At 40.0% G+C, this 23,187-nt stretch overlaps 2 protein-coding genes across 2 annotated transcripts in view; both read right to left on the minus strand.

Annotated features, from left to right (window-relative positions):
- SMURF2 (SMAD specific E3 ubiquitin protein ligase 2) overlaps positions 1 to 21,119 on the minus strand; it is a 114,621-nt gene extending 93,502 nt beyond the window's left edge. The window contains exon 1 of the mRNA XM_018065362.1: positions 21,013 to 21,119. Coding sequence (XP_017920851.1) covers positions 21,013 to 21,064 — 52 coding nt within the window. The 5' untranslated portion in view covers positions 21,065 to 21,119. The remainder of the gene's footprint in view (positions 1 to 21,012) is intronic.
- Positions 21,121 to 22,373, minus strand: LOC108638215 (translation initiation factor IF-2-like). Its single transcript, XM_018064019.1, has 3 exons — positions 22,253 to 22,373; positions 21,679 to 21,799; positions 21,121 to 21,631 (listed from the first exon to the last, which is right to left on the minus strand). The coding sequence occupies exons 1-3, from the start codon at positions 22,371 to 22,373 to the stop codon at positions 21,166 to 21,168; spliced, it is 708 nt and encodes a 235-aa protein (XP_017919508.1). The 3' UTR covers positions 21,121 to 21,165.

A 23,187-nucleotide genomic window follows, 5' to 3' on the forward strand; every position in this document is an offset into this window, starting at 1 on the left:
TGGGACATACTCAGGTCACTACACCATCTCTAGGACTGCACATTTATGTCACAATGTCAAATGAGTTAACACAACGTGTGGTATTCCTAGACACTAACACTGTACTAGGATGGCTAGCAATACCTTGACTATACTTGAAGAGACCGAGATTCTACCCATAAACCTATCCCGCTAAGTGTTAGTCACTCAGTCGTGCCCGACTCTCTTAACCCCATGGACTGCAGGGCACCAGGCTCCTGTGTCCATGAGATTTTCCAGGCAAGGATACTGGAGTGGGTTGCCATTTCCTTCTCCAGGGGATCTTCCCAACCCAGGGATAGAACCCTGGTCTCCTCCACTGCAGGCAGATTATTTACCGACTGAGCTACACAAACCCAACTAAATGTATCCCCAGGTCAGTCACCCCATAGCCAGATGCCCACACTGCCTACAGCCATTCCAGCGCCACTAACATAAGGAGGGAGAAGCATGATAGAAGGCAAATCAGTGTAAAGAGAGACAGCAATCTTAACTGCTTGTGGTTAAGACAGCTTTGCAGCTTCATAACTATGTGACAATGTACAGGAAACACTATTTCTTGATCTGGGCACTGCTTATATAGGAGTGTTAAGCTTGTGAAAAGTCTTAAGTTGCAAACTTAAAATTTTTGGCACTTTTTCTGTATTCATAATATATACTAATAAAACAATTTTTTAAAGTGATCATGTGAACTCACTGCCAGCATCCCTCCCAGGACCTCAGATAGAATCCTGAAAGTTAAGCGTCACTGGTTTCACAGTAAGTTAAAGTCATTCAATCGTGTCCGCCTCTTTGCGATCCCATGGACTATACAGTCCATAGAATTCTCCATGCCAGAATACTGGAGTGGGTAGCCTTTCTGTTCTCCAGGGAATTGTAAACTCACCTCTAAATAGAGCAAACTAGACATCACAAGATGTGGTCTCTAGTACGACCCTGGAGACTTTGGTACTGCCAACTAGCCATCGACTTAGAGAAGACACAAATGACTTCCCTGAGCGAGTTATTCACATAAAATGGGAAAGAAGTTAGACTATAAACTCTAAAACATCTTTCAGGTAGTAGGTCTTCCAAGAAATACACAGTAACTCTAAGTGTTTAGTATTATTCTAGATGAATGAAACATACACAGTCTCTGCGCTGCAGGAGTTTCCAATCCGGTACTGATAAAACCTAAGGAAGTCTAAATAAAGTATGGATTTTAGTTAAAAATAATGTCTCATTATTGATTTATTTATTGTGACTAATGCAACATACTATCCTAAGATTACTTAGTAATACAAGAAACTGGATAGGGAATATATAGAAAGTGAAAAATCATCACAATTTTTCTGTAAATCTAAAACTAATCTGAAATTTAACATTTTTACAAAGACAATAAATATTTAAATAAGAATAAATATGAAAATAAACTACAACAAGTGCTCTGAAGTTAACAGGATACTGTGATACAGAATAATGAAGGTAGAAATTACTTTAGACAGAGTATTTAGGAACTCTCTGAAATGATCCCCATGAAAAAGAAATGCAAAAAAGCAAAATGGCTGTCTGGGGGGGCCTTACAAATAGCTATGAAAAGAAGAAAAGTGAAAAGCAAAGAAGAAAAGAAAAGATATAAGCATCTGAATGCAGAGTTCCAAAGAATAGCAAGAAGAGATAAAAAAGCCTTCCTCAGCGATCGATGCAAAGGAATAGAGGAAAACAACAGATGGGAAAGACTAGAGATCTCTTCAAGAAAATTAGATACCAAGGGAACATTTCATGCAAAGATGGGCTCGATAAAGGACAGAAATGGTATGGACCTAACAGAAGCAGAAGATATTAAGAAGAGGCGGCAAGAATACAAAGAACTACACAAAAAACATCTTCAAGACCAAGATAATCACGATGGTGTGATCACTCATCTAGAGCCAGACATCCTGGAATGTGAAGTCAAGTGGGCCTTAGAAAGCATCACTACAAACAAAGCTAGTGGAGGTGATGGAATTCCAGTTTAGCTATTTCAAATCCTGAAAGATGATGCTATGAAAGTGCTGCACTCAATATGCCAGCAAATCTGGAAAACTCAGCAGTGGCCACAGGACTGGAAAAGGTCAGTTTTCATTCCAATCCCAAAGAAAGGCAATGCCAAAGAATGTTCAAAGTGAAAGTGAAGTCGCTCAGTCATGCCCAACTCTTTGCGACCCCATGGACTGTAGCCTACCAGGCTCCTCCCTCCATGGGATTCTCCAGGCAAGAGTACTGAAGTGGGTTGCCAGAATGCTCAAACTACTGCACAACTGCACTCATCCCACACGCTAGTAAGGTAATGCTCAAAATTCTCCAAGCCAGGCTTCAGCAATACGTGAACCGCGAACTTCCAGATGTTCAAGCTGGTTTTAGAAAAGGCAGAGGACAACATCCAACATCTTCTGGCTCATGGAAAAAGCAAGAGACTCCCAGAAAAACATCTATTTCTGCTTTATTGACTATGCCAAAGACTTTGACTGTGTGGATCACAAGAAACTCTGGAAAATTCTTCAAGAGATGAGAATACCAGACCACCCGACCTGCCTCTTGAGAAACCTATATGCAGGTCAGGAAGCAAAGGTTAGAACTGGACATGGAACAACAGACTGGTTCCAAATAGGAAAAGGAGTACGTCAAGGCTGTATACTGTCACCCTGCTTATTTAACTTCTATGCAGAGTACATCACGAGAAACGCTGGGCTGGAAGAAGCACAAGCTGGAATCAAGTTTGCTGGGAAAAACAGCAATAACCTCAGATATGCAGATGACACCACTCTTATGGCAGAAGTGAAGAGGAACTAAAAAGCCTCTTGATGAAAGTGAAAGAGGAGAGTGAAAAAGTTGGCTTAAAGCTCAACATTCAGAAAACGAAGATCATGGCATCTGGTCCCATCACTTCATGGCAAATAGATGGGGAAACAGTGGAAACAGTGTCAGACTTTTATTTTGGGGGGCTCCAAAATCACTGCAGATGGTGACTGCAGCCATGAAATTAAAAGACGCTTACTCCTTGGAAGAAAAGTTATGACCAACCTAGATAGCATATTCAAAAGCAGAGACATTAACTTTGCCGACAAAGGTCCGTCTAGTCAAGGCTATGGTTTTTCCTGTGGTCATGTATGGCTGTGAGAGTTGGACTGTGAATAAAGCTGAGCGCCGAAGAATTGATGCTTTTGAACTGCGGTGTTGGAGAAGACTCTTTAGAGTCCCTTGGACTGCAAGGAGATCCAACCAGTCCATTCTGAAGGAGATCAGCCCTGGGATTTCTTTGGAAGGAATGATGCTAAAGCTGAAACTCCAGTACTTTGGCCACCTCATGCAAAGAGTTGACTCATTGGAAAAGACTCTGATGCTGGGAGGGATTGGGGGCAGGAGGAGAAGGGGATGACAGAGGATGAGATGGCTGGATGGCATCACTGACTCGATGGACATGAGTCTGGGTGAATTCCGGGAGTTGGTGATAGACAGGGAGGCCTGGCGTGCTGTGATTCATGGGGTCGCAGAGTCGGACATGACTGAGCAACTGAACTGAGCTGAAATGATGAACTGACACAGAAAAAAATTATAAGTAACCAGAGAAAGATTACTAAAAAAAAAGGGGGGGTGGGAAAGAGATTGATCTTTTCAAGAAATCAAAACACAATTAAAGTCACTAAAGCATAGTGAGCCAAGGAGAGACAGGGCCAGATTATACAGGACCTTGTGCAAAATAAAAAGTTATGACCAACCTAGATAGCATATTCAAAAGCAGAGACATTACTTTGCCGACTAAGGTCCATCTAGTCAAGGCTATGATTTTTCCAGTGGTCACGTATGGATGTGAGAGTTGGACTGTGAAGAAGGCTGAGCGCCAAAGAATTGACGCTTTTGAACTGCAGTGTTGGAGAAGACTCTTGAGAGTCCCTTGGACTGCAAGGAGATCCAACCAGTACATGACTGAGCGACTGAACTGAACTGTGCAAAATAACATCTATTTCATTCAACGTATAATGGAAAACCACTGGAATGTTTAAACAGGAGAGTAAAATAATCCAATTTAAATTTTTTAAATGAAACTGTCCATGGAGAATTGATTACAAAAAGTTTAAAGAAAAACAATGCAGACCTGATGGAGCACTAAAACTGTTTGATTATTAGCCCTGAATTACATTTTTTCAATATAAAACTCATTCCAGAGAATTAAATAATTTAATTCACATATTTTTATAAATTATTTTATTCAAGTAGTATCTGCCTTCTTTCATCTTACCAGTCTGCGTCTGTTTCCACTGAGTATCTTTATCCTTTATAGAAATTTTACTTTTGGATATTAATAACAAATTACCATAGCAAATTATCATTAACTCTTTTAGAAATTGTTGAAAATTTCTATGCCCTTTGTTAAGTTCTCTGTAATAAAATTTCTGGAAACTTCAAAGGCAGAACATAACTCAATCATAAATGATGGAAAATAGTATCAGATTAGGATCCCAAAGAGCATAGAGTCCAATCCAAAAACCAAAAGTAGCAGCAGCAGAGGCTGCCACCACTGCCACCTATAACAACTTTTTAAATGACTGTAAATTCTTTTCTTCTGCTTTTTTCATCAAGAAATACAGTCAACACTCTCTTCCCTTGAATCTAGAAGAACTTGTAAGTAACTTGCTTGTAACCAGTAAAATGCAACAAGGACTTTCTAAGGCTGAGTCAGAAAAGAAGATGTAGCTTTCCACCTTGTTTCCTGACAATTCCTTCTGGTACCCTGAGCCAGTCATGTTAGCAGTTACACTGAAAACCACATGGAAAGGTTCACAGATGACCTAAAAAGATATAAATGCCCAGCCAGTCACCAGTTATTTCAGCTTCAGTCACCATTTGAATAAAAATACATGTCAGATCCTGCACCAAAACCACCCAACAGAGCCCTTTCCAAACTTGTGACCCACGGAAATCATGAGAGAGAATAAAATTACTGCTTGTTTTAGGCCTTTAAGTTTTGGAGTAATTTTTCATGCAGCAATTCTAACAAGCCTTTATAGCAAATAGTTGATAATTAGTTTAACTGGGGTGAGGGAAAGAATTTGGCTAGCAACAAGGGTGCACTTTCTATATAGAGACCAGCTTTCATTTAAGAGACTTGGAAAAGCTATGTAATAACCCAGAGAAAGTCTAATAAGGCATGTTGCTGCTGCTAAGTCGCTTCAGTCATGTCCGACTCTGTCTCACCCCATAGATGGCAGCCCACCAGGCTCCCCCATCCCTGGGATTCTCCCGGCGAGAACAGTGGAGTGGGTTGCCATTTCCTTCTTCAATGCATGAAAGTGAAAAGTGAAAGTGAAGTTGCTCAGTCGTGTCTGACTCTTAGCAATCCCATGGACTGCAGCCTACCAGGCTCCTCCATTTATGGGATTTTCCAGGCAAGAGTACTGGAGTGGGGTGCCATTGCCTTCTCCGATATCTAATAATATTTGATCATATTGATTTCTACCTGAAATCAACATAATTTTATGGCCTTACAGCCTCTACAGATTCTTTCCCTGCATCATAATTCTCCTATAGCAAAAGAAGGTACATAAATACACTTATTATGCCACTGAGCTCAGATAAATCAGTCTTCTATTATAATCCTTCTAAACACAGAAGTTATCTATTATGGCCTAAATTAATCCCTGGCCTTTCTTCAATCTAAATGAGTAAGTCAATTACTGCAGAAGCATCAAAACTGCCAAACAAAGCAAAAATTATAGACTTACTCTTCTGAACTAAGAATCAACAACACATTACCACTAAGTAGAACAGATCTTTTAAATTATGTATCTTATTCATTGCTTTCTTTGCACTTAACAAATATCTAATAAGCACTATGGGCAGACAAATATGAGTAAGAGCTAGTTCATAGCTACAGAGAGGAGTTCACAGTGCTATGAGGAAAACATCACCACAAACAATGAATTTTAAGTCAATATAATAAATGATGCTATGGCGTATGCTAACGTATTATAGGAATATAAATACGGGTGTTCTGTATATTTCTATTTGCTCCTTCAGATCATTCTCCATCCTTTAATTAGCACACAGTGTCCTAGGAGGCTGACATTTATGGACTATATTAACTGGCCTCGCTTACCCTTCACCTTCAAAGTGGGTTCCGTAAATGAGAAGCAACAGCAAGGGTCTCTCTGGGTTTCCATGGCGACTCTCTTCCTTTCCCTTTCTTGCACAAAGATGATGCAACTTCCCATCACTGCTAGTCCCAAGGTGCTGCACCATTCCTAGTTGGATTCCCTTAATCCTGCCCATTCATTCTAAGTAATCTCTGAAGGACATTCTCCTTCATCTTTTGTGAGAATGCTATCTGTCTCTATCAGGACCCTAACTATTAGAGAGGGGCACCTAACTCAAACTGGGAAAGTCTGGGATGACTTCTCAGAGGAGATAATGCTTCAGCTGTCTTAAAAGCCTAGTGACTGGGCAGAGCAACTAGGTTAGAAAGAAAATATTGTAATAGTGTCTCAGGAAACAGTACCATCAAACTTTGGGAGATATGAGAAAATGTGAAGAACAGGAAAAGAAGAGGAATTCAGAACGTGGAATATAGGCATATGATGGAACACAGGCATGATGGGAAACAAGGCTAGAAGCAAATCATACAGAGTTCTTTGACAGAGGTATTTAATAGATCTGGTTTCTATAATAAGTAAATTCAAAAAAGAAAGGTAAGCAAGGGGCAATGGGCCTATACTTTAAAAGTGACTTTAGACATACAACCAAATACAATGAATGTATAGGCCTTCCCTGCCTCCTAATCAGAACAAACCAGTCATTTCTGGCGGCGCAGATGGTCAAGAATCTGTCTGCAATACAGAAGACCCGGGTTTGACCCCTGGGTCAGGAAGTTCGCCTGGAGAAGAAAAGGCAACCCACTCCAGTATTCCTGCCTAGAGAATTCCTTGGACAGAGGAGCCTGGTGGGCTACATCCATGGAGTCGCCAAGAGTTGGACACAACTGAGAGACTAACATACACACACACACTTATTCAAAAGGGGGGAGAGGAGATGAGGAAAAGGAGAATCAGAAATGCATCATTTCATAAGATGGATGAGGTTTTATTTTTAATTCATTCATGTGTCTATCAATGAATGCTTATTGAAAATATTTTATTTCAATTTTTCATTTTTATAAATTCAAGTGCTAAAAAAGCTTATTTTTATGAAAAAAATTTTTAATGATCAACTAGCAACTTGATTGAGTCCCTAAATTAAATTAAAGGGTTGAAACTATATGACTTGTGAAAAGGTGTCACTCATTGGAGTCACTGACTTCTCAACAACCTCATCAATATATCGACTTGTCTCTTAGGTGGCCTGGAAAACCTCTTAACCCAGGACGATATTATTTGGGATGGTCAAGAGATATGCCTTTCTTTTGCAAAGAGAAAGGAAGAAAATATAAAGAACTAATCAACTTTAGAATCTAAAAATTGAGCTCCCTTGAACTCCCTCAAAAATATCCACAGGTTTTCATTCTTTTATTTTACCCTCACTGCATGTACTCTAGCGTTAACTGTTCAGTTACTTCATCCATCAAGTCTTGTCTCTGCTTGTTTACACTGCAGGTTCCCTGAAAGCAAGATGAGGATCCAAGCTCTTCCTGAAATCCCAAAACCTACCCCTAAGGGTAAGTAAGGTGCATGTAAGACTCTCAAAAATGATCACGGAACGGATACATAAGCATTTCATCACCATTCCAAGTCCTCTCTCTAGTTAGAGAAAAAAAGATTTAAGACAACTAAAATGGAAATCAGAAAAACTCGAAATAACATCACCAACATATTTTAAAATAATAAAAAGAGCAGTTCACTACCTAAGCTTTCCTATCTACTTAAATTTTTAAAATTTCAAAACAACTAAGAAATAAAAGGGACTGCCCTATAGCTCAGATAGTAAAGAATCTGCCTGCAATGCAGGAGACCCAGGTTCAATTCCTGGGTCAGGAAGATCCCCTGGAGAAGGAAAGGCAACCCACTCCAGTATTCTTGCCTGGAGAGTCCCATGGACAGAGGAGCCTGGCGGGCTACATGTAGTCCATGGGGTTGCAGAGAGTTGGACACGACTAAGCAACTGACACACACATACACATATATAGGAAATAAAAAACTAAAATGTATAAGGATTCATATTTCATTATGAAAGACTTTTGGTACAACCAACCTTCTCTCTATGGAACTTAAAAAGTTGTACCAATTGTTCCCTCAAAAAAAACTAATACTATTCTCTTTGTAAGATTCAAGAAAAAAAAATTCATCAGATAAAAGATTATATTTCACTTTCACTGATTTAGAATACCTAAGTCAGTATCTGAATAGCAATCAAATTAGATAACAAATGAGAACAAGTTAAAACTATAAAGTTCTGGAAAAATATTATCTTCCTAACACTGACAGACTTGTTATACATGTGAATTTCTTAGGTGACACTGCAAAAACAAATCTCTTGCACTGAATATCAGACTGATCTTCACTTTGTAGAGAAGTAAATTTTGCAGATGGTAAAAGATTACTATTCTTTAAGTCAAATACTAACCTAAATGAGTACTTCAGTCCTCTATCTTTATAACTTAACACTGTCAAAATTTACTAAGGCACAAATATCAGTTAATTCAGTAATAACATCATAGAGAGAGACTATTATATGTTTCAGATGAAGTCCTCAAACCATGTAAGCATTTTTTTCAATGTCATCATTCTTGAATTCACAAATAGTTAACGAAGATACACTATGTATCAAGTACTGTGTCAGACATGGTATTTTGAATATATCAAATACCATTTTACTTTTAAAACTCTTTTTCATTCTTCTTCCTTTACAAAACTCAATTTTTAATAAAGTTCTTTCAACCTTATTTAGAATTAACTTCATATGATTCTGAATAACCAATAAATTTTCTATTTCGCAAGAGAAAGTTAAAGGCTGATGACATAAGATCATACAAAAATTAAAAATGAATTAACTACCAATGTTTGCAATTCTAATATAACAAAAATAATTTGGGGAGCTTCCCAGGTGATGCCAGTGGAAAAGAACCCACCTGCCAATGAAAGAGGCATAAGAGAAGCAGCTTCGATCCCTGGGTCAGGAAGATCCCCTGGAGGAGGGCATGGCAACCCACTCCAGTATTCTTGCCTGGAGAATCCAGGCCAGAGGAGCCTGGAGAGCTACAGTCCAGGGGGTCGCAAAGAGTGGAATACGGCGGAAGCGACTTCACACACGCGCACGCATTCTTCCTCGACATACATTAATAACATCCAGTCTCTATAAGGAAGTTTATCCTAAAGCATGGATTTTCACTAGAAGCCAGCATCACCTCTGATAGTTTCTAATTCTCCAACTCTCTTTAGGAACTCTTTTTTACAACTTTGAGTTTCAGTTTTACAAGTTTCTTTTACACACTGTTCATATCTACCTATGCAGAAATATCTCCACCTACTGGCAAGAGATGAAACTACAGGCAACTTTTGAAAGTACCAGGAAAAAGTTATTGACGATGTGGATGGAACCAGCTCTCCCATCTCCAAAACCCTAAGCCATTCAAATGATTCTCCCAAGCTCCTTTACTTCTTTAATGTTGTACTTGCTCCTATAAAACAACATATAATTGGTTATGACTATTTAAAACACTATCTTTTCACAGTCTATATATAAAAAATAAACAGTAAGAACCTACAGCATAGCACAGGGAACTCTACTCAATACTCTGTAATTACCTAAATGGGAAAAGAATCTTAGAAAGAGTGGCTATATGTATATACATACATGATTCACTTTGCTGTACTGCAGAAACACAACATTGTAAATCAACTATACTCCAACAAAAAATGAGAAGCAAAATAAAACACAATCTTTGGATAAAAATATCAAAATATATTAACATAATACTTGAATACAGCTTGAATAGTATTTTCCACATACATTATTTCTTATCTAGCAGGATCCTAAAATAAATAACACTGTCATTTTAAACGTGTATTTATAACTAAAAAGCATAGGCACCAAGAGAATAAGTGATTTGCTTAAAGATACAAAGTTTATCAGTGGCACAGCTAAGATCTGAACCCACATTTCCTAGCTCCAAGTTCTATACTTTCCACAACATCCCAACTACCTCCAACCTTAACAGTAAATAGGTCTACACTGTAGATGTCTGCTTTATGACAGTTTCCAGGAATACACTGTGGTCAAATTTAAAAGTCTGCTCAGATTTTAATAAAATTTTCTTCTATATTCAGATGGCCAAGAGGCACATGAAAAGATGCTCAACATCGCTAATTATTAGAGATCAAAACTACAGTGAGATACCACCTCATACCAGTCAGAATGGTCATCATTAAAAACTCTACAAATAACAAATGCTGGAGAGGATGTGGGAAAGAGAGAATCCTCCTACGCCATTGGTAGGAATGTGAACTGGTACAGTCACTATGGAAAACAGTATAAAGCTTCCTCAGAAAGCTAAAAATAAAATTACCATATGAGGTAATTTAGTGCTGGTACCTCAGCACTAAAGAATCCGCCTGCCAGTGTAGGAGACACAGGTTCGATCCCTAATCCTGGAAGATCCCACAGGCCACAGAGCAACTAAGCCCATGTGCCACAACTATTGAGGCTTTTAAAAACTCAGCACAGCCAATAAATAAATAAAATTACAGAATCACCATATGATCCAGCAATCCCATTCGTGGGCATATAGCCAGTTACAACCCTAACCCGAGAAGACACACACACTCACTCCAGTGTTCACAGCAGCGCTCTTCACAGTAGCCAACACTCAGAGAGTCTGAATGTCTATCAGCAGATGGATGGATAAAGACGACGTGGCACATATATGCAGTGGAATACAACTCAGCCAGTAAAATGGAATGAAATAATGCCATCTGCAGCCACATGGATGGACTAGAGATTATCAGTAAATCAGAAAGACAAATACCATACCACTCACTTGTGGAATCTAAAATATGACACAAATGAACCTAATCCACCAAACAGAGACAGGCGCACAGCTGCCAGGGGCGGGGGGGGCGGGGCGGCTGCGGGAGGGAAGGAGTGGGAAGCTGGAGTTAGCAGACGTATGGAATGAATTAACAAGGTCCAATTGTATAACACAGAGAACTATACTCTGTATATGACAAGCCATAATGGAAAAGAACAGGGGAGAAAAAGTATATATATATATATATACACACACACACACACACAAATATATATATATATATATAACTGAATCACTTTGCTGTATAGCAAAAATTAACATGATAAATCAACTATACTTCAATAAAAAATTGTTTTTCCTTTGTCTTATAGAAAAATGCTCATAGAATAAAAGTTTTAAAAAATGTAATTCAACCCACATTTAACAAAACAATTATAATTATATCCTTTTCTATTGCCACATTTTAGATATGTTAATTTTTTATCCCACCTTTTCCCAAAAATTATTTGAAGGGGCCGGTAGCTGTAAACAGCAAACTTTATCATGGTATGCTTATTGTTATCCACTTTCATCAGTAAGAGACAAAAATAATAAAAAACTTCTTAAAGATTTGTAATCGAATTTTAAAAAGAAAAACAAGTGAGTCCAACCTAGGTTTATTCTGATTTCTTATACTTCCATTCATGGTATTATAGAATTTAAAAAATTAATGTCTGACACATGTCAAGAAACTGATAAGTATTTGTTGACTAAATAAATGAAATAATGGCTCCAGACCATAACAAGATTCTAAATCATTATGGGGTCCCAATGCTTATTAAACTGTTTTCAAGATGTTTCCAAAAAGTTTAATCAATGAGTGAAATCAGAAGACTTATATTAAAGCTACAGCAATAAGAAAGTGTTTACAAAGAAAAGAATGCTGGATAAAAGGAACAGAATAGAGTCCAGAAAGAGAACATGTATGTTGTCAACTGATTTTTAGCCAAGGTGCCAAGACAATTCAATGGAGGAAACAAAAGCATTTTAACAAGTGGTGGGAGGAAAATCGGCTATCTGTGAGAAAAAAGAAAAAGAACCTGACCCTTACTTAATCACAGCAAATTAAAAAATTAACTTAGCAAGAAGGCAATGGCACCTCACTCCAGTAGTCTTGCCTGGGAAATCCCACGGACAGAGGAGCCTGGTAGGCTGCAGTCCATGGGGTCACTAAGAGTCGGACACGACTGAGCGACTTCAATTTTCACTTTCATGCATTGGAGAAGGAAATGGCAACCCACTCCAGTGTTCTTGCCTGGAGAATCCCAGGGACGGGGGAGTCTGGTGGGCTGCCGTCTATGGGGTCGCACAGAGTCGGACACAACTGAAGCGACTTAGAAACAGCAGCAGCAGCAGGAGAGTTCTAGACCGAAATGTAAGAGCTAATATAAATATTGCAGAAGAAAACATAGAAAATCTTTGGAACTGTGGATTAGGAAAAGATTTCTTATATTCGACATAAAAAGCATGAACCATAAAGAAAAAAACTGATGAACAGGGCTTATTCAAAATTCAAAACTTCTGCTCTTTGAGACACTATTAAGGGGAGGAAAAAGCCACATGCATATTAGGAGAAAATATCTGCAAAACACTTATCTGATGAAGAACCTGTATCCAGAATACAAAAAGAATTCTCAAAACTCAGTAAGAAAACAATCCAATTTTAAAACTATGAGCAAAAGATTTGAAAATATATTCACCAAAGATACACACATGACAAATAAGTCTATTAAAAGATGCCTAACACTGTAGGTCAGTAAAGGAATTAAAACTAAAACTACACTTAAGTTATCTCTACACATCAATTCCACTCCAGTACTCTTGCCTGGAGAATCCCATGGAGGGAGGAGCCTAGTAGGCTACAGTCCATGGGGTCGCAAAAAGTCAGACACGACTAAGTGACTTCACTTTCACACATCAATTAGAATGGTTAAAATCAAAGACTGACAACAGCAAGTGCTAAAGCTCTAGCTAGGATTGGGAGCAACTGGAACTCTCAGAAGCTTCCGACAGAAAAACAAAAATGGGACAACTTTGCAAAACAGTTTAGCAGTTTGGTGTTTAAGTTAAACACATACTTACCATATGATCCAACAATCCTAAATATTTACCCAAGAGAAATAAAAACATGTTCACAAAGAGATGTATACCCAAATTTCCTTTATGATGGCTTTACATATGGCAAAAAACTGGAAACCAATGTCTGGATATTTGTGAACGCATAAATAAAATGGGGTATGATGCAATATTCTTCTGCAATAAAAGGAACAAACAACTGATACACAACTTGGATGGACCTCAAAAGCACCACACTAAGGAAAGAAGCCTGACTCAGAATACTACATACTGTACGGTCCCATTTATGTAAAATTCTAGGAAAGGCAAAACTACAGCAACAGAAAGGGAATCAGTGGTTGCCAAGGACTGGGGGTGGCAGAAGACGGACTGTGAAGAGGCAGGAGGAAACGTGTGGGGAAGAAAGAAATGCGATTTGTGCGATCATCTATGTAGGAATTCCTACCTAAAAATCAGCATTTATTTTAAAACTAAGTTTTATGTCTGCTGTGGATTTTTAACAAGAAACCAGACCAAACTGCCAAACTTAAGACACATGTTGAAATTTCTAAATTCATATCAAAAGGAGTTTTTAAAGTCAATGCCTTTAGAAGTGATTCTAAAATAAACTAATATAAAATTCTTCACTTTGTTCAATTAATCACATATTAGTGCAAAAATCCAAACGAAAAGAAAAAAAATTTAGTGTTAACACTCTACTGTAAAAAATGCCAAATACTCAGGACTTCCCTAGTGGTCCAGGGGCTAAGATTCCACGCTCCCAATGCAGGGGGCCAGCGTTTGATTCTTGGTCAGGGAACTAGATACCATATGTTACAACCAAGACCTGGTGCAACCAAATAAATTTTTTTTTTAAATGCCAAATACTGATATCTGGAAAACTACCACTAGTGAAATATTAGTAGGCTCAGTGTTCAGCAAAGTCGCTCTAATCAAACAAAAATAGATATGACTGCAATCCTAAATGCAAACCAATAACTACGGTTAGAAAATACAATGAATATGCTACAAATATAAATTAGCTGGAATTACACTAAAACATAGAAAGAAAACTATTAAGCTAGTCTAAACGAAGATCATGGCATCCGGTCCCATCACTTCATGTGAAATAGATGGGGAAACAGTGTCAGACTTTATTTTGGGGGGCTCCAAAATCACTGCAGATGGTGACTGCAGCCAAGAAATTAAAAAGACGCTTACTCCTTGGAAGAAAAGTTATGACCTACCTAGATAGCATATTCAAAAGCAGAGACATTACTTTGCCGACTAAGGTCCGTCTAGTCAAGGCTATGGTTTTTCCTGTGGTCATGTATGGAGGTGAGAGTTGGACTGTGAAGAAGGCTGAGCGCCGAAGAATTGATGCTTTTGAACTGTGGTGTTGGAGAAGACTCCTGAGAGTCCCTTGGACTGCAAGGAGATCCAACCAGTCCATTCTAAAGGAGATCAACCCTGGGATTTCTTTGGAAGGAATGATGCTAAAGCTGAAACTCCAGTACTTTGGCCACCTCATGCAAAGAGTTGACTCATGGGAAAACACTCTGATGCTGGGAAGGGATTGAGGGCAGGAGGAGAAGGGGACGACAGAGGATGAGATGGCTGGATGGCATCACTGACTCGATGGACGTGAGTCTGAGTGAACTCCAGGAGTTGGTGATGGACAGGGAGGCCTGGCGTGCTGTGATTCATGGGGTCGCAAAGAGTTGGACACAACTGAGCGACTGAACTAAACTGAAGCAATATAAACAAAAGTTCAAATAAACATAAAAACACTGCATGTTTCTAGGTGGAAAAATGAAATACACTTAAATGCCTCCTTTTCCCAGATTAATGGATTCTAATCACAATGAAATTGTTTTTAAATTTAACCATTTAATTGGAGTTAACTTGGAAGAGCAAATAAAAAGAGCAAAAATATTTTTCTGGTACAATGAGAAGATTAAACTAAATTATAAGCTATAATATTGAAAAGAGTATGGCACTGAACAAGAGCTCATCGATTGTAACTAACGTATTAACATAACAAAAAGGTATCACAGCACTACGAAAAGGAAGAACTGGTTAACAAATAATGATGAGATGACTGAATAGCAATTTGGGGGGCAATATCTTCCTAAAGCATTTTTAAAAACACTAAAATAAAACAAAATTAAATATTTACTAAGCCTCTTGAAGAAAAGGGCTTCCCTAAGTATAAAAAACAGAAAAAACAAAGGGAAAGTTGGACAAAGTTGACTCCTTAAGTAACAAATTTATTCAAAATCACTTTTCTTCCAAAAATGATCAAAATTAAAAGTCAAATAACAAAATAGGGAAAATGTCTGTAACAAGTATGACAACAGATTAATATCTTTTTCAATTCTCAAGCAGATCACCCAAGAAAAACACACAGAGCCTAACCGATATCTAGGACAAGACCAAACAAGTCAACAAAGAGAAATAATTAGTCAACAGGAAAATACTCAACTTTACAAAAAACTGCTAAATACTCTTTGTAATGAAGTTAGCAAACATTTAAAAAAGAACAAGAGCCAATTCTTTATTAAGAGGGATACATTTATTCAACCACTCTAAACAGGCACAATTCTTTTAAGAAATAGCCTTAGGAAAAAAAATTCATCAACCACCTAAAAAGATCCACACCCTTTAATGCAATAGCACTCTATGGAAATATCCTCAGAAAACAACCCTTAAAAAAAATTAATCTACACCAAGATGTTTACAGCAATTATCTATAGAAACAAAATTTAGAAATAAAAGTTAAAACAAGAAAAAAACACCGGTGATTGTATAGCATTCTCTTAACTGGTTACCCTAAAATCAGTCTTCACAGTTTCCATTCCAGTCCATCCTTATTGCCTGAAGATTGAAGCTTCTAAACATTGAATACATCGAAGCTTAAAATCCTTCAATGGTTCCCACCACTGTAAAAAATTTTAAAAATCAAACTTCTTGGCAAAATTTCTATATAAAAAGGTCCTAAAATGGGTTGGTCCTATCTACAGCCTCATCTCTTGCCACTCACACCCAGAGTACTGGTCATAAGGAACACGTGTAAAAATACACAAAATTACTTCTATGTCTCCAGCATTCATTCAAAATAAAATGCCAGAAAGCTCTTAATCCATGTTGAAACAGGATTCTGCCTTCATATGAGTTTACAGCATTGACAACACTCACTAAGCATAGCTAACTCGAGACAACTCACTGCCTTCTGTGAGTTAGGTCTGATGCTAGAAGTAGAGCCTCTTAGTCACAGAGGAAAGGTTAACATCGGTCAAGGAGAAATTTATGGATAAGGGTTCCTTGAGTTGAGCCTTAAAAGATGAGCAAAGATTTCGAGGGACAAGGCTAAGTCAAAATAAATGAAACTGTTTTATTTTCTACACAAGATCTTAAAAGTTTGTAACAGGCACTCTAAACAGACAACTTGGGCTCTGACATGTACTTAACCTCTCCGAGTTTCTCCTACCTCTTGGAGTATGAGAATTACAAGTAATAATGGATGTAAACTTAATATGGTATGTGGCACTTAATAAGCATTCAATACATGTCCCTTAAACAGAAACACGTAACAATGCTGATTACAACAATATATTTCCAAGGTTTAGCATTCTGAGAACAAAGTACCAATAAACAAAACTGAGAGCAAAGAGAAAAAGCTGTAAGAACAGGGCAACATACAGCCAGAATCAAACAGTCCTCCCTACACACCATGATGACATCCTCGTACTACACATCACACCAGCACAATAACATATTCATAAGGATCGCTGTTACTGTTCCATCGCCAAGTCATGTCCAACTCTTTTGCAACTCCATGGACTGTAGCCCGCCAGGCTCCTCTGTAGATGGGATTTCCCAGGCAAGAATACAGGAGTGGGTTGCCATTTCCTTCTCCAGGGGATTGTCCTGACCCAGGGATTGAACCCACAACTCCTGCATGGCAGGTGGATTCTTTACCACTGAGCCACATGGCACTGAATCATAAATAAAACATTAAGTTCTGTTAAGGACGGACTACTCAAAGAGTAAGGCATAGCACATCTTTGAAAGCCTTCAAAATTGTTGGAAGATACCAAAAATGACTAAAATAAAGACCTCGCAGGGCTAAAGTATGGACCTTCATTTACCTTGAAAATGGAGTTATATAATAAATATGCTAAATAAATGTCAGTATGCTGTGATAGTTATAGTTCAACCAACAGGAAAAAAGCAGAATCCATGTTTAAACACACACACACATCCACACTTTAGTCACCAATGAAAACCAAACTACATTAAGCACCTAGGCAGCTTCAGTCCCTGCCTGAAGGTCAGACTAGAAGAGATAAACTTAAGAGAAAAGGAAGGAGCTAAGTCAGGCTTCATCCTCAGACACCAAGGGAAAAAAATATGAACTGGGGACATTTTAATTATTAACACCCATAGAACAAATCATTATGGTGTACAGGCACATTCCCACTTAGACAACTATGAGAACCAAGCTGTAACTTTTAAATTTTTTGAATCAACAAAATATGTAATAAAACAATACTAAGATACCAGCATATGTGAAATGAGACTTTTTAAAAGTTAATTTTGCTTTAGCTATAGCCAAGGTTAACCACATTACTGCTTAGGATTTTATAGATTAATAACAAGGAACAGTGTACAAAAACATTTAAACTACAAACAGGTCTACAATAAATGTTTTAGAGAAGGAATCTGTTATTTCTCCATATCTAAGAATTTTAAATATTAGAAATTATAGTAAACTGCTTTTCTAGCCTTTGGTTTTCAAAAACGTAATAATATAAAAAATTACCCTCAATTTTTTACCTCAAAGAATATCTTCTATCCAAACCGTCATAAGAAAAGCCTATGCATAAGTTTAATGTATAAGAATTTACATTTTATAATTAATTTTCTGTACAAATACTAGTTGAAATTGATAGCTTTACCATATAGCCCATTTTATTGATCAAGTGTTAATGTGTCACAAAAAAAAAGAAGTAGTTTGATGGACCAAATCAGATCTTAACCACCAATGACCTGAGGAATTTCAAATTTCATATTAAATTAGCACTGCCTTCTTCGCATCAAGGAATATCAAACAGTTTGCCAGTTGACTGTAGTCTTAGGAATAACATGTGGAAAAGTATAATATCTGTTGTGTGCAGAGATCTCATGGTTCAAATATTTTTCCTTCAGTTTGTGTGTACATGTGAGAATGTATATGTGGGGGGAGGGGTGTGTGTGTATATCTGTGACAAACACCATGCAAAAGCTGTTTACATCTTTCCGTAAAGGGGCAGCTCTATGTGAAGGACATAACTGAGTAACTACAATTCATGAAGCACCTTGAAATCAAAGACAGTCTATAAATGTAAAATACTAATATGGTATTAAAGCAAAGAACAATTATTTTACATCATCTTACAGTTCAAGTATACTGTAATCCAAATAAAAATTCACTACGGGATTTGCTCCTCCCATTTTTTTAAAAGTAATTTTCCTCTATTATGGAACCCAGATCTAAATGAACTGTTAAACACTTAGTCTAAAGGTATGCCAAACATTTCTTAAGGTCTTAACAAAGAATCAACCTTTTTTTTTTTTTTTAAACAAAATGAGGCCTAGGTTAAATATTTTATTTGGCTTCTCAAGATGGACTGAAAAGTTGGGCACCAGCTCCAGACCAATTCCTGGACGCACATCAAACACAGCCCTGTCATTTATCCAGTCAGTCAAAACAATCTTTTCCATCTAACTCTTTAATGTTTATGTCCTAAAAAGCTGCTAATTGAATCCAGCTCTTAAAATCTATTTGTTAAAATCTATACCATCTAATTTGTAAGTGGACAAAAATGCAAAAATACATATTAACCTTCCTGGCAAAACAGAAGGGACTCTACCATTCGTAACCAAAAGGAAGAAGGCGAAGTTTTTAATATTTAAATAGTTTTCTCTTAAAATATGACAGAGACAAATTCCCAATGGTTTTAAGAAACTGAGTATCTAAAACTGTTTTTACAATTAAGGGGACAAAGTGTATTTAAAATTCCTCAGAAAAATCTAAAAATACAAAATTACTCTATAGATTTAGCCCAGTATTCCCTATCCCTTCAAAAATAAGTGTAATCTTTTCTCCTAACTTTACTCATGCATTTTTATAATGTATCATATGTAGGAAGAAAACCACAGATAAACACTTCAAGATCTTCTGAATCACATTAAAAACCTCAAACTCATTTTATCTGCAAAAAGTCAAGAGCCCTGTTTTCTCCCTCATGCTGTCATCGTGTATATAACCTAGAAGGAATTAAGTGGCCACCAGGCTATTTCTGATGCCTTTTGCACACCTGGAATCACAGGTTCTTTCCATGATCACTGACACAAGACTGACTCCACAGAGGAACAGCAGTAGATAAACTCTACAACAAAGATCCCTTACAAAGGTTTCCATTGATTAAGAAAATAAGGAAACTGAATGGGGGGAAGTAGGGGAGACAGGCATCCTCCAATCCAGGTTTTCCATTAGGAACCACTCAGTTAATGATTCTTTGCAATATTCTCTAGAGAAAGTAAAACTGTCATGAAAGTAATATATTTTAAAAATTGCTGCCAACATACAGTCAGGCTAAATTCTCGAATACCTAATTCACTGCAAGTTTTTATCTCGAAAGTTCAGCCAGTGGACTGGGATGTAACAGACAAGCATTCAATTACAAAATTAGTCCATATAAATCTCAAAGTCTAGTGGAGACAAACATAATTACAGTTTATTCTTACACACGCACCCACACACACACAGATTCTCTAAGGAAAGTCATCTTTCTCACCACATATCCGAATATCAACCTGCATAATTTATTAATAGCGAATAATGAAGCCAGAATTACAATGGTTTCATTTACACGTTTCAAACTCCAAATAATTTTTCCCTAAAATGGGGTAAAACGACCATGTAAGATCAAAAATGTACTTGTAACATTAAAGATCTAACACACTTGGGATCATAAACACTTCGTAAGAAAAGCCTGCTATCCAGCAACCCCTCCAGACATTCTTTTCCATTTAGAAAAAGGAAGGGGAGGAGAGTGGGGAGAGAGAGAAAAACTCTGCTTCAAAGTCCGTTTGAGCACAAACTTAGCAAGGGACTCAAAAAAAGTGTGTTTTTAAAGCAGATCTAGAGTTAGAAGTGAGACACAAGTTCTGCGGCCTACAAGGAACAACCCCAAACATACTACCCTACAATCAAACACTTCCAAAACACAGAGGGCACAATGAGCCCGAGTCGTCGGATCAGGCAGACACACCGGAAAAGTCAACCTCGGTCTCCTTCCCTCTCAAGTCGTGCGTTTCAGGTGTGTGGAACCCGCGGCTGCGCCTGGCAGCCGAGAGGGAAGGTTTTGCACGCGGGCATAAGTGGGCGAACAAGTTAACAACCGGGGAACACACACACACACACCCTCCCGTTAAGCGCTCCATCTTTAAGGAGTGTTTACTGCGCGCAGTCAGCAGCCGGATTCAATAATCCCCGCCACAGGAGCTCCTCATCCCCTCCACGACCCCACCTGGGCAGCAGCCCAAGGGCTGCTCCCCGACGCCCCGGGAGAGAGTCGTGCTTCTCGGCCAAGGCTTTTCGACCTCAAATCCGCCTGGAATTCCAACGGGGGGACCCCCCCCCAACAACAACAACAACAAAAGACCCCCGAGTCACCCTTAGCTTTTCTAAGAATCTCCCAACGAGGGAGACTGGTTTTGCAGTCACTCTCCCTGAACTAGGCCTTCCCACGTCCCCGACCTCCCACTCACCATTGATCGCGACCCTGGCCCTTCTCAAGGCCACAGGCACCCCCCGCCGGCTCGCCCACCCCGCCGCCGCCCCGGCCTGGCTCCCGCCGCCCGCCCAACCCCCTCACCTGTCAGGCGCAGCTTGACGGGCCCGTTCCTCCGGCCCCCGGGGTTAGACATGTCCCCGGCGGCGGGGGCGGCGGCGGGGCTGCGGCCGCGGCGCGGGGCCCGGGGCCGGTGGGCGGCGGGCGGGGCGGGGGCGACAGTGAGGCGCGGCGCAGTCACCACAGCGGCCGGGGCTGGGGCCCGAGCAGCCGGCGCCGCGGCCGCCACGGCCGGAGGGTCCCGGATGTGCCGAGCGTCGTCGCCATGAGCCGCGGAGGGAGCGGGACGCCGAGCTCCCCCCTCCTCCCACTTCTCTTTCCTTGGCCCGGGCCGCACAACAAAGCGGCAGCCGCGGCCGGCCGCGCCGCCTCCGCCCGCGCCCCCGCCGCCTCCACGCAGCCTCCTCTGCCGTTCCCTCTTCTCGGCTCGGTGAGGCCCAGGAGCCGACGGGGCCGGGCGGTTGCGGCGGGCGGTGCTCGGCGGCGCCGGAGCAGGATTCTGGGCTCGGCCGCTTCCTCCTCCACCCGCCCTCTTGTCTGAGGAAACCCGGTCCTGGGGCCGCCGCCGCCACTCAGCGGCTCCGGGGGGCGGGGTGGAGACGGGGGCGGGGCCGACGAGGCGGGGAGGGGCCGGGGGCGGGGCCTGGGCGGCCGCGCGCGGAGCACCGAGGGGGGGCGGAGGCGTCAGGCCTGGCTTCGGCCTGGGCGCGGCGGTCCGGGCTGGTGAGCCCTGCTGTCCCATGCAGAACTTGAGGAAGGAGCGGGCAAAGGATCTGGGTGGCGGCGCCGACCTCTGTGGTGCCAGGAGGGCCTGGAGTTCAACCCGCTTAAGGGAGAGCTTTTGTCCGCGCAATACAGGGTGCCTTTATTAGACGCCCACCGCGTGCAGGGCGCTTCTCTGAGAGGCAGGGGCCAGCGGTTAGAACCGAACCTGCTGCGGTCCGGATTGAGCCTCGGCTGGAGTGAGGCAGGAGAGGCTCTTCCCACACCGAGGGTTCCGGCAAATCCCCAAGGGTGTTTTGCTCCTGGTAGCGTAGTTTCCACCTCCATCCAGGACTCACCTGGTGAACGAGATCAGGTTACCAGCCTGCTTGGGCTCTTCTTTTCAACTGTAGCACAGGGATAGGCGGATGATAATGCCTTAAAGGATAATTAACAAGATAAGCCGTCGAGAGCAATGTATGAAAGCTCTTCGTACAGGGCTGTATTTTGTTATCTCAGGAGGAAAAAAATAGAAAAGGAAATAAAAATAAATGTACCTTACCCTTTGACCCTGTAATTGCACTCAGGAATTTATTCTTGATATAATAGTACAAAAGATGTTCTTGCAAAATTCGGTTAATAACAAAAGGGAGACGAACTGACAGTCTAATGGCGAATTTCATTACATCAACCGCATAGGTTTTAATGCCCCCATTTAAGTGGCAATTACGAAGATCGTATAATATGGAAGAGTTTACAAATAATCAAAGTTTAAAAGCAGAATAAAAAGTGGTATGTGTGCATGCAAAAGTATACATGGAGGATTTTGTGTGTGTGCTGTTTTGCTTAAGGCTACTACTATTGCAATTTTAAATGTTTAATAAAATCTGATATATTTTAATCCTGTGTCATTTGTCTCTTTTAATTCATCAATAATGTCATTTTATTCTCCAGATCAAGTCACCTCCAAGAACTTCTCATCAATCTGGGTGAAGTGAAGTGAAGTGAAAGTCTCTCAGTCCTGTCCCACTCTGCAACCGCATGGACTACACAGACCGTGGAATTCTCCAGGCCAGAATACTGGAGTGGGTATCTGTTCCCTTCTCCAGGGCATCTTCCCAACCCAGGGATCAAACCCAAGTCTCCCAGACTGCAGGCGGATTCTTTATCACCTGAGCCACAAGGGAAGCCCAAGGGTATCTTCCGGATCCAGGAATCAAACCAGGGTCTACCACATTGCAGTGGATTCTTTACCGACTGAGAGCTATCAGGGAAGCTCATCAATCTGGATACAGTCCTACAAATTAAACTGATGCAAAAATTATATAAAGTTCCGGAAGTCGGACTAGAAATTCAGGAGACAGTGCTAGAAATTCATTCAACAAATGCTGAGTGCCTGCTATGTGCAGTAACTCTTCTTTGTGATACACAAGCTCTGAAAATACATTAAACAATTTCAACAATGGTTGGCATTACAGTTTAAAAGACTAGACGAAT

Source organism: Capra hircus, chromosome 19 (genome assembly GCF_001704415.2).
Source record: "Capra hircus breed San Clemente chromosome 19, ASM170441v1, whole genome shotgun sequence".
Taxonomy (NCBI): Eukaryota; Metazoa; Chordata; class Mammalia; order Artiodactyla; family Bovidae; genus Capra; species Capra hircus.